This window comes from Pan paniscus, chromosome 8, assembly GCF_029289425.2.
Source record: "Pan paniscus chromosome 8, NHGRI_mPanPan1-v2.0_pri, whole genome shotgun sequence".
Classification (NCBI taxonomy): domain Eukaryota; kingdom Metazoa; phylum Chordata; class Mammalia; order Primates; family Hominidae; genus Pan; species Pan paniscus.
Genome location: NC_073257.2, coordinates 141930413 through 141949819, shown reverse-complemented (window position 1 = coordinate 141949819; position 19407 = coordinate 141930413). Strand labels below are relative to the sequence as shown.

General features: G+C 51.8%; 1 protein-coding gene across 2 annotated transcripts in view; it reads left to right on the top strand.

Annotated features, from left to right (window-relative positions):
- Positions 1 to 19407, top strand: part of C8H10orf143 (chromosome 8 C10orf143 homolog) — a 95244-nt gene that overhangs the window by 60287 nt on the left and 15550 nt on the right. For both annotated transcript variants that reach the window (XM_034931727.2, XM_034931724.3), the window contains exon 4: positions 19065 to 19177. In XM_034931727.2, coding sequence (XP_034787618.1) covers positions 19065 to 19177 — 113 coding nt within the window. The remainder of the gene's footprint in view (positions 1 to 19064; positions 19178 to 19407) is intronic.

Genomic DNA, 19407 nt, shown 5'->3' with positions numbered 1-19407 from the left:
TTTTTAGTAGAGATGGGGTTTCACCATGTTGGCCAGGCTGGTCTCAAACTCCTGACCTCATGATCTGCCTGCCTCGGCCTCCTAAAGTGCTGGGCTTACAGGCGTGAGCCACCGTGCCCGGCCAGGTGAGGCCCATTTATTCAGATTTCAGGAAAGCCAATTCAGTGATGATTCATAATTCTTAATTTTTTCAAACATTCTTGACAAACTTTTTAAAAATGAGTTTAAATCAGTGGAAGAAATTAAATCTCAGGAGTCATAAATGCCTGGGGCAATCACTGCAAGTTGTTGATGATCGAAAATGACCCATGGCCATTCCTACGTCTCCTTTGGAGAAATGTCCAAAGCCCATTTTTAAATTGGGCTATTACTTTTTTTGCTTTTGAGTTGTGTGAATTCCTTATATATTTTGGTAATTGACCTTTTATCAGATATGTGGTTTGCAAATATTTTCTCCCATTCTGTAGGTTGCCTTTTCACTCTTGATTGCTTCCTTTGCTGTAAAGAAGCTTTTCAATTTGATGAAATCCCACTTGTCTATTTTTGCTTTTGTTGCCTGTGCTTTTGGGGTAATATCCATGAAATCAATTCCAATGTCATGAAACCTTCTCTCTGTTTTTTTTCTGGGAGTTTTTTGTTTTCTGTTTGTTTGCTAGGCATTAGCCCAGTTGGGGAAATCTAGGAGTTTTATAGTTTTAGGACTTACATTGAAGTCTTTAATCCATTTTGAGTTGATTTTTTTTTGTATGGTGTAAGATAATGGTTCAATTTCATTCTTTTGTATTTGCATATCCAGTTTTCTCAATACCATTTGTTGGAGACTGTATTTCCCCCATTTTATATTCTTGGTACCCTTATTGAAGAGCAGTTGACCATATATGGTTGGATTTATTTCTTGACTCTATTCCATTGGTCTATAGATTTGTCTTTATGTCAGTACTATACCATTTTTATTACTGTAGCTTTGTAATATATTTCAAAATTAGAAAGTGTGATGCCTTTAACAGGTATATGAAAAGATATGCAATGTTACTACTCATCAGGGCATTGCTAATCAAAATCACAATGAGATACCACCTCACACCCATTTAAAAAACAAAAGACAAGTGTTGGTGAGAATGTGAAGAAATTGGAAGCCACACCCACTGTTGGTAGGAACGCAAAATGGTGCAGCCGCTATGGAAAACAGTGTGGAAGTTCCTCAGAAAACTGAAAATAGCACTACCCTATGATCCAGCAATCTCACTTTTGTGTATGTATCCAAAAGAATTCTAATGAGATCTCAAAGAGTTATCAGCACTCCTGTGTTCATTGTAGCACTATTCACAATAGCCTGGATGTGAAAACAACCTGCATGCCCACTCAAAGACAGCAGATGAGGAAAATGTGACTTATACATATGATGGAATATTACTCAGTCTTTAAAAAGGAGGAAACCCTGTCCTATGTGACAACATGAACAAAGCTGGAGGACATCATGCTAAGTGAAACAAGCCAGACACAGGAAAAAACATACTGTGTGATTCACTTCTATGTGGAACCTGGAAACTTTGAGCTCACAGAAGCCCAGAATAGAATGATGCTTGCCAGGAGCTGGAGGGAGGGAAAACGGGCAGTTGCAAGTCAGCCAGTATAAAATTTCACTTATGGCAGATGCATGGGTTCCCGAGATCTGCGAACAACACTGTGCCTGTAGGTAACGATGCCATGTTGTACACTTAAAACTCTGCTAAAAGGACAGATCTGATGGCAAGTGTTCCTGCCACAATAAAATTAAAAACAGCATACTGGCCCGTGACCCACGGTGGCACTTGGAGGGATGGCTCACGCTTGCTCTCGTCCTTTCCATTTGGGTTCAGACACTCACTCTCCCACGTGAGAATCTCCCCATCCAGGGATGGTCCCTAAGCGGCCTTCCCCCACTCTCCCAGGGACCCACAGTTTCTCCTTGAGTTGGTGCTGGGCCAGCCTCCTGGCAACAGAGTGGGAGGAGACTCTGACAAAGCTTCCTTGTCTTTCCAGATGGTTCCACTTAAGACGCGGTTTCACTGGCATCCATAGTAATTGACAGATGTACTCGGGATCCCTTGTCCAAAAGTCCTGGCTTTCGAGGAGCCCTCTTGGCTGCTGTGCTACCCGCAAACCGCCCCGAGTCCCAGCCATTCACCCCCTTGAGTCTCACGCCCAACAGCAAGCTCCTGACACCGGTGGAAATATTCCTGTGGGGGTCTCACATGCCTGGGGCCTTGTTCTGGAAAACACCATCACAGAGGTAGAGGCAAGAACCAGGGGGTCTGACTCTGTGGTCCCAAAAACCTTAATGAATAACAGTTTTGTTTTAGCAGCTTAAAAAACATCCTGAAGTATTTTTTATATTCTTTCAAGCTCTCCATCAGTATAAAAACTTAGCAACTTCGGCCGGGCGTGGTGGCTCACGCCTGTAATCCCAGCACTTTGGGAGACCAAGGCAGGCGGATCACGAGGTCATGTGATATATCAGGAGCTCGAGACCATCCTGGCCAACATAGTGAAACCCCGTTTCTACTAAAAATACAAAAATTAGCTGGGTGTGATGGCAGGGGCCTGTAGTCCCAGCTACTCAGGAGGCTGAGGTAGGAGAATCGCCTGAACCCTGGAGTCGGAGGTTGCAGTGAGCCGAGATCATGCCACTGCACTCCAGCCTGGGCCACAGAGCAAGACTCCATCTCCAAACAAACAAACAAACAAAAAACACTTAGAAACTTCTAGCGCAACAAAACTCAACATTTTGCCACTGCCTGCCCATAGTTCCTCTGTATACACAATTCATAGAAATGTGCAAGACTCTGCCCACTTGGTAGTCCTGTTTGGCTGCAAAGGTTTACTGTACGAATGACCTCCACCAATACTCGACTAGAGTTAGCTGTTTGGAAAACATTCTTAGAACATGCATTGTTTTTCTCTTCAGAGTGAATGCAAGAATTTTCAAATGCTCTACTAATAATTTTCTTTATCTTCAAGAGTACTGAGAGGACCACGAAAGAGCAACGCTGATTAGTTGGCCGCTAGTCTTATTCACTGGTGTCCTGGTCTAAGCTCTTCCTTTAATCCTGTACTTTTATTAAAATAGCTCCTGATATTAAAATAGGCAGCTTACGTTTGTGATTAGATAGGTACAGTGAAAGTCTATGATGACAAGGTGAGGGGGTCCAAAGATTCAGCTGTGTAACCTCAAGTGTACTATGGGGCTGACGCAGGCTGGGGCAGCCTCCTCAAAGCTGGTCTGGGCGTGAGACCCAGCTTGCACCTCACATGTCCTGGCTGTGTCATCTGGGGGCAGTAACTATCACGGGGATGCTTCTGGCTGCGGGGGACTGTGGTTGGTGCTCCCGGCTCCCATGGCTACCTTCTCCAGAGATCACCCTGGTGGTTCAAGCTGCCTCACCTGGAGGTACCTGGAGTCACCCTCCATGATTGGGTGGCCCAGGGGTGACCGCTGTCCTGTGTGGGGTACATGGACCCCCACTTCTTTGCCTCAAGGAGCTCCATAGAGCAGCATGTGACCCCCATCGGGCTCCCGTCCAGGTTCCTAACCCAGGGCAGAAGTAGAGAAGCTATTTTATACAGGCCGGAAGGATGTATGGTGGTGGCCTCCTGAGGTGGGGGCGGGAGAGGGAGATGAGACTCTTAACTAGGTGGGGGCGGGAGAGGGAGATGAGACTCTTAACTAGGTGGGGGCGGGAGAGGGAGATGAGACTCTTAATGAGGCGGGGGTAGGAGAGGGAGATGAGACTCAACAGCCACTGAAGGAAGGTGAGCACAACGGTCACCGTTTACTAAGTATCGCAAAAGCAAAAGCAAGTATGACCAAGTGTTAACAGTTAATTCTGGTGAGAACATGGATGTTCGCTATGTATTGTAGTTTTCCATTTTTTGTGTGTTTCAAACATGAACCTTGAATAAATGGCAAGTTGGCTTAGCAGTGGAATCTAAGGACTGTAATCACAGCCAGCGCTGCACCTGTCCACGCACAGGCCAGCGTGTTTTGCACGTAGCAGCTCAGTGGTCCCTCCACAGCCTGAGATGGGACCATCATCCATGTTGGAGACAAGGAAGTGGGGGCACTGGCCAAGGCCACACACCTGCCTATGGCTGAGGTCAGTGCTCCAGCAGGAACTGACCCCAGACGGAGAGGTGCCAGGGTTTACATCCCGTGTTAAGAGCTGATTCGGTTGCCACATGCTCTTTATATTCAAAACAATCTCTTAGAATAATTTCTTAAATAGCATCTGAGAGAGAATGCATGCTTCTTTATGTGAAATGAACTCAGATGCTCCCTATGGTAATGGAGGTAGAAACGGCATGTATAGATGTTCAAGTTTCTTTAAAAAAAACACATTGTTTTAAGGCCTTACTACCCGTTATTTTCCATTTTGCCTTTATTTTGTGACTAAGATGATTCTGATTATTTTATTTATGTATGAATGAATAGACAGGGTCTTGCTCCGTTATCTAGGCTGGAGTGCGGTGGAGCAACCAGGGCTCACTGCAGCTTTGACCTCCCATGTAGCTGGGACCACAGGCGCACGCCGCCACGTCTGGTTAATTTTTGTTGTTGTTCAGCCATGTTGCTCAGGCTGGTCTTGAACTCCTGGGCTCAAGTGATCCTCCCGCCTTGGCTTCCCAAAGTGCTGGGATTGCAGGCGTGAGCCGCCGCACCCAGTTGAACCTATTCTTAACGAGCCTCAGAACTTCGGGAGCCACAGCCGCAATTCTGCACTTGGCTGGCGCCAGCGAGAGTGCAAGTTTGGGTGTGAGGGTGGCCCATTCCTGCTTCTCAGTCATGCGCCTGCAGCCTGCCAGGAATGTCTCGCCCAGGCGGGTCCCACCACCTGTTTTCTGTTTCTGAATCCTGCCCCAGCCTCCCGTTTTTCCATTATGGCTGATGATTTTCTCCTGGGTATAAAAGCTATCCATGCACACTGTCGAGGCCCTGAAAACACAGAACACTTGGAGATGAGATTTTAAACGACTCAATTTCATCACCGATGGTTTTACAGCCATCGGTGTATTTTCCTCTTTCTCTCCTTTGATTCTGTAGCAATACCATCTACAAGGATAGAAATTCAAATTAACATCTTGAATTTTTCATTTAATATTTAAGTCATTTCCTTTGACTTTTAAATCTCCCTAATTGTTATTTTGGTGAGGTCTTCCAATTCTAAAAACCCAGACTCAGTCCTGCCGGTGGAATGGTCTCCCTCAGGACTCAAAGTGCCTCTTTCTACATGTTGTCTGCAAAAGAACTGTCACTGGTAGCAGCGACAACAAAGTGACTGCGAAGTCAGCGCAAGTTGGCCACAGCGTGAACCCAAAACCCCTGTAGGTTTCCTTACCAGGACCCACCTTTGAGCACCCACCGGTCTGAGTGGGGGCTCCGGTCCCCAAGCCCCTGCCCAGGACCAAAGGGTACTCAAGCATCTTCCCGGGGCTGGTTCAACAAAGGCCCCTCCAGGTGGAGGTGATCTGGCTGGCCCAGGGGCTGCCTGGTCTGCTGCACACCACGCTTGTCCCACCCTGGATGGCACCCGGGGCATGTTTTCCACTTGGAATCAGTCGTTTGGAGCTCCGGCTCTGAATAAATGAGCCACAGAGTCACAACACACCAGGGTGGCGAGGGGCCCCTGCACGGTGTTCCCTCCAGTGGCAGAGGGGGAGCTTGCCCGAGCCCCCGTTGCTCCAAGATGCCTGCTGTCTCCATGATTGCCACTGGATGATCTCCCTGTGGATGGAGATCCAACATAGGAGGTGCAAACGCGTGAGCCCAGGTGCTGCACCTGACATTGCAAAGGAAGCCCGGGCAGTGGGCTGGCAAGGAGCACAAGCTGGGGCTTGTCTCTCAGGGGTAAACCTGGGATAGTGCTGAGAGAAGGAGCCCCGGAGTCCTAGGGGCCAGCTGCGGCCTTGCACATTTCAGAGCGTCTGCATTCGGTTATATTAAGAAAATGGAGCTGGGCACGGTGGCTCACATCTGTAACCCCAGTGACTGGGGAGGCCGAGGCAGGAGGATCCTCTGAGACCAGGAGTTGGAAACCAGCCTGGGCAATATAGCGAGACCCTATGTCTAAGAATAAATAAAACTAACTGGGTATGGTGGCGCATGCCTGTACTCCTAGCTGCTTGGGGGGGCTGAGGCGGGAGGATTGTTTGAGCCCAGGAGTTCAAGATGACAGTGAGCCATGGTTATACCACTCCACTCCAGCCTGGGAGACAGAGGAGATTCTGACTCTTAAAAAGAAGATGTCTCTCAAGCTCATGGCTTCCTCTGCATTGCGTGGTCTACAGGAAGACTTGGTGCACCAGAGTATCTGGAGCTTTTGTAGCCGTGGGGCTAGTAGGTGGCACTTGGAGCCTAAAAGTGACCGAGGTCTCTGCACATCTCAATTCTTTGGGCTCCCATGGATCTGGAACAGCCGAATCCACTTGCCCTGTGATGTGAGTTGGGGACTTGCAGGGACCCTGGTGTCCCAGCAGAGGGTACTGGGGACTTAGGCGAGTGTGTATCCAGCCAGTCACAGGCTAGGTAATGATGGGGCTAAGGAGGGGGATGGCAGAGATTGGGCGCCCCAGGAGAGAGGGAACCTACTCTCAGCCAACCTGGCCAGTAGGAGGGGCACCCACAGACTGGGGTCTTACCCTCTGTCAAGGCAGGTGGGTCCAGGGAGGGACCACAGCCAGGTCATCTTTCCCCTGGGCCTGCTGTCCTGCAGCTGTAGGGGTGAGCTGGACAGCTGACCCCCAGACAGCCGTCATATATCCACAGAGGGCTGGCAAGCCTGCTGTCCTCCCCTTCCTGCCTCCTCCTCCCCGATAGCTTCCATCTGTCTGCTTACTGGGCTCCAGGGCACCAAGATGATAGGGGGCCTGTGATCCCCCATGACTGGGATGAAGTCCTGTGATGAGCCACAGAGGCAGAGGCAGGAGACAAATTGCAAATAGTATTGAGGGGGAGACACTTGGACCAAAAGTCAGGCTGCCAGACTGGAGCACTCGATTTTTATCTGGGCTTCAAAGGCAAAAACAGCTGGCCTCCAGAAAGGAAGCACATCTGTGCTTTAGGGGAAGCCACATTACTTTCCTGGTGATAAATCCGAAAAAAAAAAAAATGTTTCCAGTGGGTCTTTATGGAAATGACATTGATGGGAGGAGGAGAAACCTGGGTTTGGGCATCTCTTATGGGCACTAGAGGCCAAGGCCACCATGTTAAAATAGAAGGATGTGAAAGTATGTCTCAGGGAGCTAGGGTCACGTGGCCTGGGTGTCACCTGTCCATGGGTTTAGGGACAGGAGTGAAAGAGAAGGTGGACCCCTCATCATTCAGCTCAGCTGGCTTCGTCCGGGTCTGACCAGCTCTGGACGCAGGAAGCCTGGAGTGCGGGGGGCCTTAGTAAGTTACTTAGTGCAGGAATCCAGGAATTTGAGAAAGCGGCTGCAGGTTGAGAGCTGTGGGCATCATCAGGGCATTAAGGCAGCCTCAGGGAAGGTGGGCTCTGGAGGCTTCCCTACCAAGTACGCAGCCCCCCTCAGTGCCTTACACAGACCCTCCCGCCCCAAGCCCTGTGCTGATGCTGGGGCTGGGAGAGAGCGAGGGAGCAGACTGCCTTTATTTCCCTTGCAATAACAACAGGAACAAAATAGCTTCACTTCCTACCTGCAGCCAGTACTGTAGCACTTTACTCCATGGAAACTTCATCCCCACGGCAACCCCATGGGGTCCACACCAGGCTCCCCTGTATGATAACACCAGGTCCAGAGCAGCTGCAGAATGCACCCAGTGCATCCGCCAGGCTCACACAGGGGATTGGGTGGCTGCTTTTGGAGCCCATCTGGATATTGGCAGGAGCCTAGACCAACCTCAGTGCCGTGATGTGACAAGCCAGCTGACCACTGTGGATGCGAGACACATCTCTTCCAGTGAAACACCTGGATTATAGTGTGAACGCCTTTCCTTGCAACTGAACAACCGTACTGCCTGTTGACTAGAATACAGAACGTTAAAAAGCAAGTGTGCACGCTTACACACACACGCCTCAGGGGTGGGCTCACACTGCCCACTTCCCCACCCTGTCACCCCCAGAAAGGTCAGGGAGCTCCCCCTGGGGAACGTGACTGGCGCCTCCTGGGAGAGTTAGGCCTAGGCGCTGCATAGACACACGGATTAAATGAACCTCCGCGTGCAGGTGAGCGGGCGGCGTGGGCGAGCTGGTGGCCTCAGGTGCATGGCCCAAGGCCCCTCCCAGAAAGGACACGCCCAGCCCGCAGCGCGGAGACGGCAGTTTCCATATTTAAAGGAGCATGGCCGGCTTCCTATCTGAAGTGTGTTTCCCCGGAGAGACCACCACCATTTGATCTATTTTTGATTAAAATGTAAAAATTAAAAATTAAATCAAATGGTAGCATAACTCCTCGGGGAAAACACACTTCGGTTATGAAGAATTCCCTGCAGTAACCCTGAGACTCTTACGGCAGCATTGTCTCGTCTGTAGGCGGTCTTTTTATGTCACACATAATTAAGAGGAATTGCAGTGAGAACCACCGAAGACTGCCTTCCGTGTGGGGTCCCGCAGCTGGCGCTTCTGGAGCAGGTCCCGGGGGAGGCGCTGGGCGGGGGAGCGGCGTGCACAGGTGGGGCTGCCCACCTGCAGGGAGCCCGAGTGTGCGCCCTGCGCCACCCATTGCCGTGCCCCCGCGTCCCGTCCCTCGTGTCCCACGCCGAGCCTCGCCCCACCCGCTCCACCCCACTCCGCGCCCCACTCAGGCCCCACTTAGCACCTCTCGCCCCACTCCTCGTGCCCTGCCCCTTCCTGTGCCCCACGCCACGCCCCGTCCCACGCCACGCCCTGTCCCACGCCACGCCCCGTCCCACGCCACGCCCCATGCCCCATGCCTTGAGCCACTCCCTGTTCCACGTTCCGTCTGCCCTGAGCCCTACCACGCACATCCCTCTGTGCCACGTGCCCCACGCCCAGACCCACCTCCTATGCCCAGAGCCCCACCCTGGTCCCAGTCCAGCACCTCACGCCCGGCAGGTGAGGTCGCGTACTCGGAAGGTGGCTCCTTTCTCCCCCGCACGTGGCAGGCACGTTCTCCACACGACGGATTCCCCACAACAGCCACGACCGGAGCCATCAGACTTCCTGGGAGTGGAAGCCACAGGTGACACGGACCTGACTGCTCCTTAGCTGAGCCTCGAGTCGAGGCAATCGCATTTGCCTCCACGTTTTCCTGCCCACGTGGCGGGACGTGGCTGTGACTGAGTCGTGAGTTCAGGTCCAGTTGTGTGGGGTGTGGCTGGACATACCATGGCAGCCTATTGACACCTTGGCTGCATTTATTTTTTGACATCTCTGCTTCAAATGAAAATGCCAGAGAACAGAAACGTTCCCGGAACGAAGGTCTGGAGGCAGCTCCCAGGGGCGCCTCGCGGTTTTGGGGCGTGGCGCTCGCGGGGGGCGTCCTGGGGGTGCAGCTGCAGTGCTGCGGGGCGGGGCATTGCTGCCACTGTCTGCGGGGCACTGTGGGCGGGGCAGCAGAGTTGGGGCTGTATGGTTCGTTACCTGCTAGTTTCAGTCCGAAGACATTTGACGCCTGTGCGGGTTTCCTTTTCTGTTGCCAAAGGTTCTGGAAGCAGGACCTCGGAGTCGGGAAGGAAATGCATTTCAGGAGCCGGGAGGAGCAGGCCTCGCCGACCTGCAGGCAGAGGGCGCAATGCCTGGCGAGGTGCCTGCCCAGAGCCTGCCTGCCCTGCAAGAAAAAGCCATTTGGAGGCCCCAGGTGGCCAGTACTGGGACAAAGCTGTTCCCTGCCCTCAGGAAAGCCAGACCCACGCTGGGTCAGGTCCTAAACTTTCTCCATGGGGTGGGTTTTGTTCACTTCCACAGGCAGTGGGGGCCCCTGGACCCCAGAGAACAGAGGGGACGGGGGGACAGGGCAGGAGGGGCTGGTAGGGAGGCATCGGGGTGTGGCAGGCACTGGAGCATCAGCCACATGCCAGTGATGGGCCGGTAGACCTGAGCTCCAGCCTAGGTCTTCACCTCACTGAGTAAGGACCCTGCTTGCAATCCGCACACCTGTGCGCAGGGCTGGGCATTGCTGTTGGTAGTAATGGCCTCTCTGTTTGCACCTCTTGTCCCACAAACCATAGGAAGCCCTTTCTGGGGTACACAGGTGGCAAGGGTACATCCCCAGAGGAAGTCTGGACTTCCCAAGGCTGACAAGTGGTCCGTTGACAAATGGATCCACTGGGTCATCTGGTTCATGATTTCCCTTCCATCATGCTGGCAACTTGCATGCACCCCTTCCATCAGAAGCCAAATGGGATTTAGGAGCCAAGCATCCCTTTCCCTGACTTTGCTCATCTGCAGCTGGGTGCACTTTGTAGCCCAGCGTGATGCCTTTCCGAGCCCTTAGCAGAGCGACCAGCTCACCTCAATGAAACCCCCTTCCTCAAAGACCACACCCAGGGTTCCCAGCCCCTGGCTCCCTGGCAGCCCTGGCTGGAGCAGAGCCTACCTGGCAGGTAGATGTGGAAGGAAGGAAGAAAAGCAAGCCTGGGAGTGAAGGGAAGCCCAGGCTGGGCTGGGCTGGAGGAGGCGTCATGGGGTGCAGCCAAGACCTCTCCACTTTCCTCCTCCAGCCACATCCGCATATCCTATTTCTTAAGTCACAGGGGATCTCACCTCCAGTTCCCAGCTCGGCCCCCATCAGGCTCAGCCTGTTCTCAAATGTCTCGGTCACTTTTCCCGCCAAGGCTTCTCCTACCACAGTGCACCAGTGGGTGGCTCCTCAGGGGCAGTCCCCAGACAGCATCCCCACAGCCTGGCAAGCTTTCCTGACCAGGTTCACATGTTGGCCTGGTCAGACTGGAGGAAACCAGCTGTCCCAAGCTAAAGTCTTCTCCTTCTTTACCATCTCTCTCTCCCTCTCCCTTCCTCCCTCTCCCTCTCTCTCTTTCTCTCTCTTTCTCTCTCTCTCTTTCTCTCTCTCTCTCTCTCTCCCTGCCACGGTTTGCAAAGGCCCCTGGGCACTGTCCAGGTGCCCAGGCTGAGCCCCAACCCTAGGAGTGTCATCTCTGTAATGTGCAGAAACTAAAAATCCTCCCATCATGACGAGCTACAAGTAGGTTCCACCTGCAAGAGGCGGAGCTCCACACTGCTGGGGCATCTGCTCGTTCATTTTGGTTTAACTGTCAGGATGGACGGTGCCCTTGTTATGCCAAGGCAGGGCATAAGCACCTCTGGAACAGTGGGGTGGAGATGCTTCAACTTCTGGAAGACCACACCCCTCGGGGAGAACATCTGGGTATCAGGCACAGGAGAAAAGGCATGTCTGACTCAGCGGGAGAGCAGGGCGCCTGGGGGTGCTTATGGGGTTTGTTCCCCCAACCTGGCCCTTGGTCTGGGCGTGAGTGCCATGGTTGAGGAGGGGAGAAGAAGACCAGGGCTGACAGAGGGGTTGGGGAGAGACTTTCTGCTGCTGGAATGAGCAAAGTTGCTGAGCCGCCCAGAGAGAGAAGCACAGTGCAGAGGGGCGGGGCTTTTTCCCACCTGCCCGTCTTGGTAATGGGCATCTTGTAAAAATCATACTTTCCAGTGGGTTATGGCTGATATTTAGGATGACTGTTAGATTTGGTGTGTTTTGTGTCTAGCCAGCTGATAACCTTTCCAATTTGCTTTAATATGTTAACACGTTCTCTTCAATTTTCCAGGAATACCAGCATGTTTATAAGTAATGATGATCAATTTTTTGCCGTATAACTCCTCGGGAAAACACACGTAGGTTATGAAGCATTCCCTGCGGTAACCTTGAGACTTACGGCAGCATTGTCTCATCTGTTGGTGTTTTAATTATATCAGCTGCTTAACTTTCTTATTTTAAAAAACATATTGTTATGGAAAATTCAAACATACTCAAGCATGCTAGGCCAGTGAGCCTCCACGCCCCTCACCCAGCTGCAGTGAGCATCAGCGTTTTGCAGGCTTGCTTCCGCACTGTCTCCGAGTTTTTTCCTGGAGTGTATTAAGGTAATCCGTAATTCCACCTTGAATACCTCAGTATGTGTCTTTAACAGATAAGGGTATTTTGCCACGACTGATACACACATTTAACAAAATGATCCGTAATTCCTTAATAGAGTCTGATATTCAGTTCACTTTCAAGTTTCCTCCAAGCTGTGATGGCCCACCTCCTTTCCAAGCGTTGCTTTCCCTACTTGTGTTTTCAGTTTCCACCTTTCTCACACTGGCTATACGAATATAGGCTCTCCAGACGTTGGCTGAGGTGATGAAAACAGTATGTGGCTTTCGGCAGCTCTGGATCCAAGGACGGAGAGGTGGATCCAAACCTGACAGCAAAGAACTGATTTCAGATGCCCATGGTGCAACAGTAGAGTGATGCCCGCGAGGAGGGGTGGGCCAGAGCTGAGGGAGGTCTCCCATCCGAGGGGCTGAGCTTGCTGCCTTGGGCAGCACAGAAAGGGCTTCCGCGCTCCAACCTGCAAACACGCCAGCTAATTGTCCAGGACTTAGACCATTTGAGAAAACGATGGTGAAATCGATCACAATGTTTCTTCTGAGGAAGTGAGCCAAAGGAACTTCGTCATATTTATCCATTCACAAACTCTTCTAAGAATGTAAGTTTAATCAAATTAGCAGATTTTCTATTCTTCTAATATGTTTCCTTTGTCAGTTAAGTTAGCTAACAAATGGCGTGAAAGTGGTTAACATTTGCAGAATGATCGTTCCATGTACGTGATAACTCTATGCACATTTTCTGATTTAGCATAAACAGTCTAGCCCTGAATCAGAAAGTAATAATCATTCCCTTCTTCCCACATGAAGCCCACAGAGCTCTGCCTGGGGTTGTCTGTGTGTGTATGTATGGGTGTGCACATGAATGTGTAGCTGTGTGTTCATAGTGTGCATGTGTGGGTGTGCACGTGTGTACACAAGTGCATATTTGGGTATGTATGAACATGTGTGCATGCATAATGTGCATGAGTGTGCATGTGAATGTGTGCTTAGGGTGTGCATGGGCATGTACATATGTGGTTATGTGTACACATAGGGCATATGTAATTGTATGAGTGTGTGCATGTGTGTGTGCGTGTGTTACACGTGTTCATGTGAGAGTATGCACATGGGTGCATGTGTGTACATGCATGTGTGTGTGTGTGTGTGTGTGCAGAGCTTATTAAAATTATACATAAAAGTCCTACAAGTTTTTTTCACTTAATTTGTCCTGAAAGTGTTTCCTATGGACACATTTCATCAGCACAAATGGAACTCATCATTTTAAAAGCCATGTGTTACTACATTGAAAAGATGAACAGTAATTCGCATAGCTGCTATCCCCCTGACAGACACATAAGTTGCTCTCAAATTTTGGCTACAGCAAAAGTGTTAAAACTCATAAGTTAAAAATGCAAATCGAATTCATGATATATCATTTTACTATCAAGTTGGCAACATGTTTTAAAAATCATAATCGTGCTAGTGAGGATGTTGGAAAATAGGCACTCAGTCACCATTGGTAGCAATGAAAAAAGAGTTTCAATCATTGTGGAAGACAATTTGGCAAAACCTATCACTATTTGAAATGCCCCTGCTTTTTGGTCCATCATGGCCTCCTTGGTACTGACTCTGAGCTTAGATTCATGCCTGAAGCTGCTGTCCCAGCCTTGTCCCCTGACCTTCGGAGGGGACTCAGTAGAGGTCAAGCTGGTGATACCTGTCCACACACCTAAAAGTTCAGGTTCATGGAAACCATCTGGACTCAGGAACCAGAGCCTCGGTATTTAGGTGCTCGCTGCTTTGCATTTTATCTCAAACACAGCTTCTCCCTGGCAAGACGGCAGTTCAGGAGCTTGGCCTCCTGAGAAGTAGAACAGATTTCAACCCACCTGCCCTTCAGTGGAGGGAAGAGGTGATACCATTAGGATGGCGCAGCCCCTCCCACCCACCTGCCAGGGCCTCCTGGAGGTCTGGGAGTGCCGGTGGCGGGGGTCCTCACTAAGACCCAGTGTCCCTTCCCATGCTGGTTCAGGCCCAGGAGTGCTCCCCAAGCAAGGAGGCCAGTGCAGCTTCCTGAAGCCCCATGTCCCTTGGTGCCCCCTCACTGAGCCATAGGCCCTGCCACTGTGGTCCCTTCATTCTACATTTTTTTTTTTTTTGAGACAGAGTTTCACTCTTTCACCCAGGATGGACTGCAGTGGTGTGATCTCAACTTCTGCCTACCAGGTTCAAACAATTCTTTTGCCCCAGCCTCCTGAGTAGCTGGAATTACAGACACCCGCCACCAAGCCCAGGTAATTTTTGTATTTTTAGTAGAGACAGGATTTCACCATGTTGGCCAGGTTGGTCTCGAACTCCTGACCTCAGCTGACCTCCACCCACCTCGGCCTCCCCAGGCGTGAGCCACCACACCGTCCCATTCTACTCTCTTGAATAAGGCGCTTCACTGTCTGGAGGCTGCAGGGTGGGGTGGAGAGTCTCAGGAGACTTGCTGCTGCCTTATTCTGATGTGCAGGAAGAATGTGACTCCAGTACTCAGTGTCTTATGAACCAAATGATCCACTTCCTAAGCCGTTTTGCAAAAGAAGCCTTCGAGTGATCTTCACCTTGGAGAGACCCAGAACTCACACCACGCTTGCACGGCAGGCTAGGGATCAGACTGCTCTGTCCATATACGGGGACAGGCAGACGTCATGATATGGTTCTCGGTGCTCTTTCTGGACTGCTCAGCAACAGGCCAGCTGGGATTGGGGTGCCTTCAGCCCAGCAGGGACTGGGGGCTGGGGGCATGGATCCCAGGCCTCCTGATGCTGGCTGCTGAACTTCCCAGCACTCCCTTAGGGAGGGGGCATCCAGGCTCAGATGACTCCCACCCCAGCTCCTTATGTTCCCTGCTGATGAGTGCACTCAGCCCATGGAAAGGGAGAATGGCAGGGGACAGGTCCCCTCCTGGGGCATCCTCACTAAGATACCAAGAGATTGGAGCTTCCAGACCTCCCACTGCTGATTTCAGAATTAGCTTCCCCAGGCTGGCCAGTTTCTTATCCCAAACCCTGCACATTGCTGTGTGATTTGCCATGTCCCTAAATTGTTCATGCCCAGTAGCTCTCTGGGGACAGCAAATTGGTAGTCACCCACTGTGCTTTCCTCAGAGTCATCCACAGTACCCTTGGGGAAGGCCATTGCCCCAAGTAGAAGAGTGCATGAGATGTCGGGAGGCTTCCTAGAAGCAGAGGTCAGCCCCCCCCGCCTGCAGCGTATGAATGAGAAACAGGCCCAGGGCGTCTTCTGACTTGCAGGGCATGAGTGTGAATTTTATGGGTCCACTTGGCTGTGCCACAGGATACCCAGATAGCTAGTGAAATATTATTTCTGGGTGTGTCTGTGAGAATGTTTCTGGAAAAGGCCTTGAAATCAGGAGACTGCATGAAACACTCATGAGATCAGTGTGGGCAGGCAGCATCCAGCTCATCGAGGGCTGAGTAGAACAGGAAGATGAGGAGGGCACGTTTGCTCTCTCTGCTTGATCTGGGCTGCCCATCTTCTCCTGCCCTCAGATGCTGGTGCTCCTGGTTTTCCAGTCTTCAGACTCACACTGGGACTCACATGGTGGACTCCCCTGGCTCTCAGGCCTTTGGGCTTGGACTGGAAAGCACCACCGGTGGTCCTCAGCCTCCGGCTTGCAGACAGCAGAGTGTGGGACTTCTCAGCCCCCAAAATCACATGAGCCGACCCCATAAGAAATCATTCTCCATGTATCTGTGTATATCCTGTTGGTTCTCTTTCCCTGGAGACACTGGCCAATACACAGATGGACAGAGTAGCACTGGCTGGGCTAGTGTCACCGTTCCCAGCTGCTGGGGTGACAGAGCAGCACTGGCTGGACTAGTGTCACTGTTCCCAGCTGCTGGGGGGACCAACTGTCCTGGTTTGTCTGAGGCTGAGCCTTTCTTGGGATGCAGGACTTTTAGCACCAATACCAGAACATCCTGGGCAAACTGGGAAGAGTGGTGGCTCCACACATTATCAGTCAAGCCCCTCCCTGCGTCCTCCCTGCCCAGTGCAGCACTCCCCTGCCCTGTGGTCAGAGCCTGCTGACCCATCACTCCCTCCGGCCTTGCTACCGTCTCCGCCTCCTCCAGCTTAGCAGGAAAAAGCATACACAGTCGGTGCTTAATGGTTGTGCTCTGTGCTGCACTGAGGTGGGCTGTAGGCAGGGCCAGCAGATGATAATTGGGAGGGCAGCCCAGTCCCAGGTTCATTAGCCAGGGAGGCTAAGGCCAAGGATGGCCCCAGGCATGGCTCAGCCTCGGCGGTGGGGAAGGGCATGGGCGGTGTTTGATGCCCACACCTCCATCTGTCCCAGCAGTCCCTTTACATCCCATCATTTAAAACGAGCAAACGCCAATTAATAAAATAATCCCCCGAAACCATTTTCCTCCCGGATTGTGAGCCTACATCAGAGGTAAGCCTGCAGGGAAGTGTTACACAGGCTCATCAAGACCTTAAGTGAGGCTGTGGGGCCCACCCTCATGCCAGGGGCCCCCAAGACAGACGCTCCTGGATGAAATGAAGTGTAAGCCAGGGCCTGCAAGGGAGCCACAGGCTGGGGTGGCCTTGCCTGGACAACGGCCTGTTATTCTCCGTTTACCGCATTTCTCTCCCGGTAAACAACATACAACTGAGGACCCACTTCTCATGCACAAATGAGCAGTCCCGAACCCGAAACTTCAGTCAGTGGCTGGCCCTCCCTCTCAGGCCACCTGTCACCTGCTGGCCCAGTTGCTGCAGGGTCCATGCCTCCCTCTGTGCCTGTACCTGCTGGAAGAGGCCGCCGCATGTTACTCCCTGTCAAGAAAGAATTAAAGAAGCATCTTGGGTAGGAAGCAATTGTGGAGGGTGGAAGTTTCTGGCCAGGCAAATAAATTGGATTTAAGTATATTACAGTCATAATCTTTTTCTGCCCCTCTCCAGACGGTCTCTGTACATGGAAAAATGAGAATGTATTCGCAGACAAAGCTTGACCTGAGGGAGACGCCTGCCGGAATCTGGATTTTCAATAACATAAGACAATAAAGCTTAGACTTCTAACCTGCCGCAATATGGGAAAAGTATAAAGAGCTTAGCTGCTAATAAAAGGGAAGGGTCTTCCCCTCATATTTGAAGATCCGGACCCCCCAGAAGGACACTTCATGAAGATCACAGTGGGTTAGCTGGGATCATGCAGACACGAGGCCCCTTGTTGACCGATTGTCTGACAGTTGTCACGTATGGGTCTGATATTAATAAGGCCCGCATTGATTTCCTTGGGGTATTTTTGTCCCTGTGAGTGCACAGCCTCCTGTTGTGGCTCTAGCCTCGGTGGCGCTGAGCTACAGTTGCCCTCAGCAGGATGCACAGGTGGGGCTGCCCTCCCCGGGGTGTGCACACCTTGCCAGTGGCACCTCCCTCAGTGGGCGGCTGGAGGGGAAGAGGGGACATGCTAAGGACAGGGGACAGAGTCAGGGCCACTCCCTTGGAGACCGGGCACCCTGGTCCACCCACAGCAGGCAGGGCTTGTGAACGATGGGCTTGGGAGTGAGCCTTCTCTTGTTTTGCTTGCTCATCCAGTACTTCTTCTAGGATGCAAGGGGGCTGCCGGCAGTGTTACTGGGGTAAGTAACTGGGTGAAGTCAGCCGGAGGAAAGCGGCAGTGCTTAGTTAAAAGTGTTCTTTGACATGTAACATACGGCGGAAGCGGCCGCCCGGCCTTGGTGAATTTCAATGCTAAGAAGCCTTGTTGCTCACCCATCTCCTCCCACAGGGCAGAGGGCATTGCCCTGTCCCCTTGGTCCCCACCCAGACTTTCTCCAAGGGCACTCTTCAGTGTCATCTGCACTTTAAAATGACATTGAGGCCAAGCTTTCCGAAATAGTCGAATTCTGCTTGTACCAGGTGCATCCCTGCATCTGCACCTCAGACGAGCCAGCCTCATCCACAGTGCACACTGTCACCTGCTGGCCCAGTTGCTGCGGGGTCCACGCCTCCCTCTGTGCCTGTACCTGCTGGTACAGTCAGGCATGCAGCCCACCTAGTTGCGGCCCCTGGTGAGAAGGGCGAGCAAAAAGTGCGGGACGCTGGGTGCTCCAGGACAGGCCCATACTCTGCACACCTGCTGGGCACCATTGTTCTCTAGGAACTTGCGCCCAGCACCCAGGGTCCTCTGGAGAGAAAGGAGCACAGGACAGTGTGCACCTAGGTGGGCTGCATGCCTGACTCGCTGCTGTGTCCATATTTTGGGAACCTAGGACACTTTCTACAGTGAGTCAGAACAATCTCCAAGCCATGTGGGCTTCCCTCTTTGTCAAATACTATTGAAACGCAGGACGCTTACAGGAACCAGGTGGCAGCTGGCGAGATGGGGGCCGCTTCTCTCAGGGTGGAGGCTCCAGGCAGAGCTTGGAGAAATGGCCCAGCCCAGGGTGTTCTGGGGACCTGCAGAGGGAGCTGCCTGCTTCTGGGTCAAACAATCAGGGCTGCCAGGAGCTGGGGCTGAGCCTTGAGATAGGGACTGAAGAACCATCTCCTCCCCTCCAGCCAGCATGGCAGCTGCCTGGACAGTTGATTACCATCGTCCTATGACAGGAGGGCCTGAGGTCTGTGGATGGTGTCCATGACCTATCGGGCCTGGAAGACCAGAGCTCAAGACCCCAGATGGGCTCCTCGTCAGACAGGCCTGGCATGGGAAGTGGGCACCCAGCTGTGTCACTCCCTAGTTCTGTGAGTGGATCTTCCTGAGCCTCAGTTTCCCCATCAGAATACAGGAGAAACATGGAGTTTCTATGAACTGAATTGGGTCCCCCTAAAATTCCTATGTTGAAGCCTTAACTCCCAGTGTGACCCTATTTGGAGAAAGAGCCTACAAGGAGGTAATAAGGGTTAGATGAGGTCCTAACGATGGGGCCCAGATATGATCGAATTTGTGTCCTTATAAGAAGAGAAACCAGAGAGCTCACTGTCCCTCTCTCTCCACAGGTGAAGATACAGCAAGAAGACAGGCATTGGCAAGCCAGGAAAGGAGGGCTTACCAGAACCCAGCCATGCTGGCAGCATGATCTCAGACCTCCAGCCTCCAGAATGGAGAGAAAGTGAGTTTCTGCTGTTTAAGCCACACAGTCAGTGGCATTTTGTTATAGCAGCCTGAACAGACTAAGACAACATTGGGCAGATAACTGAATTAACCATGTAAAGCACAGGCCCAGGATGCAGTGAACACATGATGTGTGGTGGTCTACTCACTTCCCAGCTGTGTGGTTTGGAGTCATTCTCACGTCTGCAAAATGGGAATCCTGGCAGCTACCACCCTAGAGGATAGGGA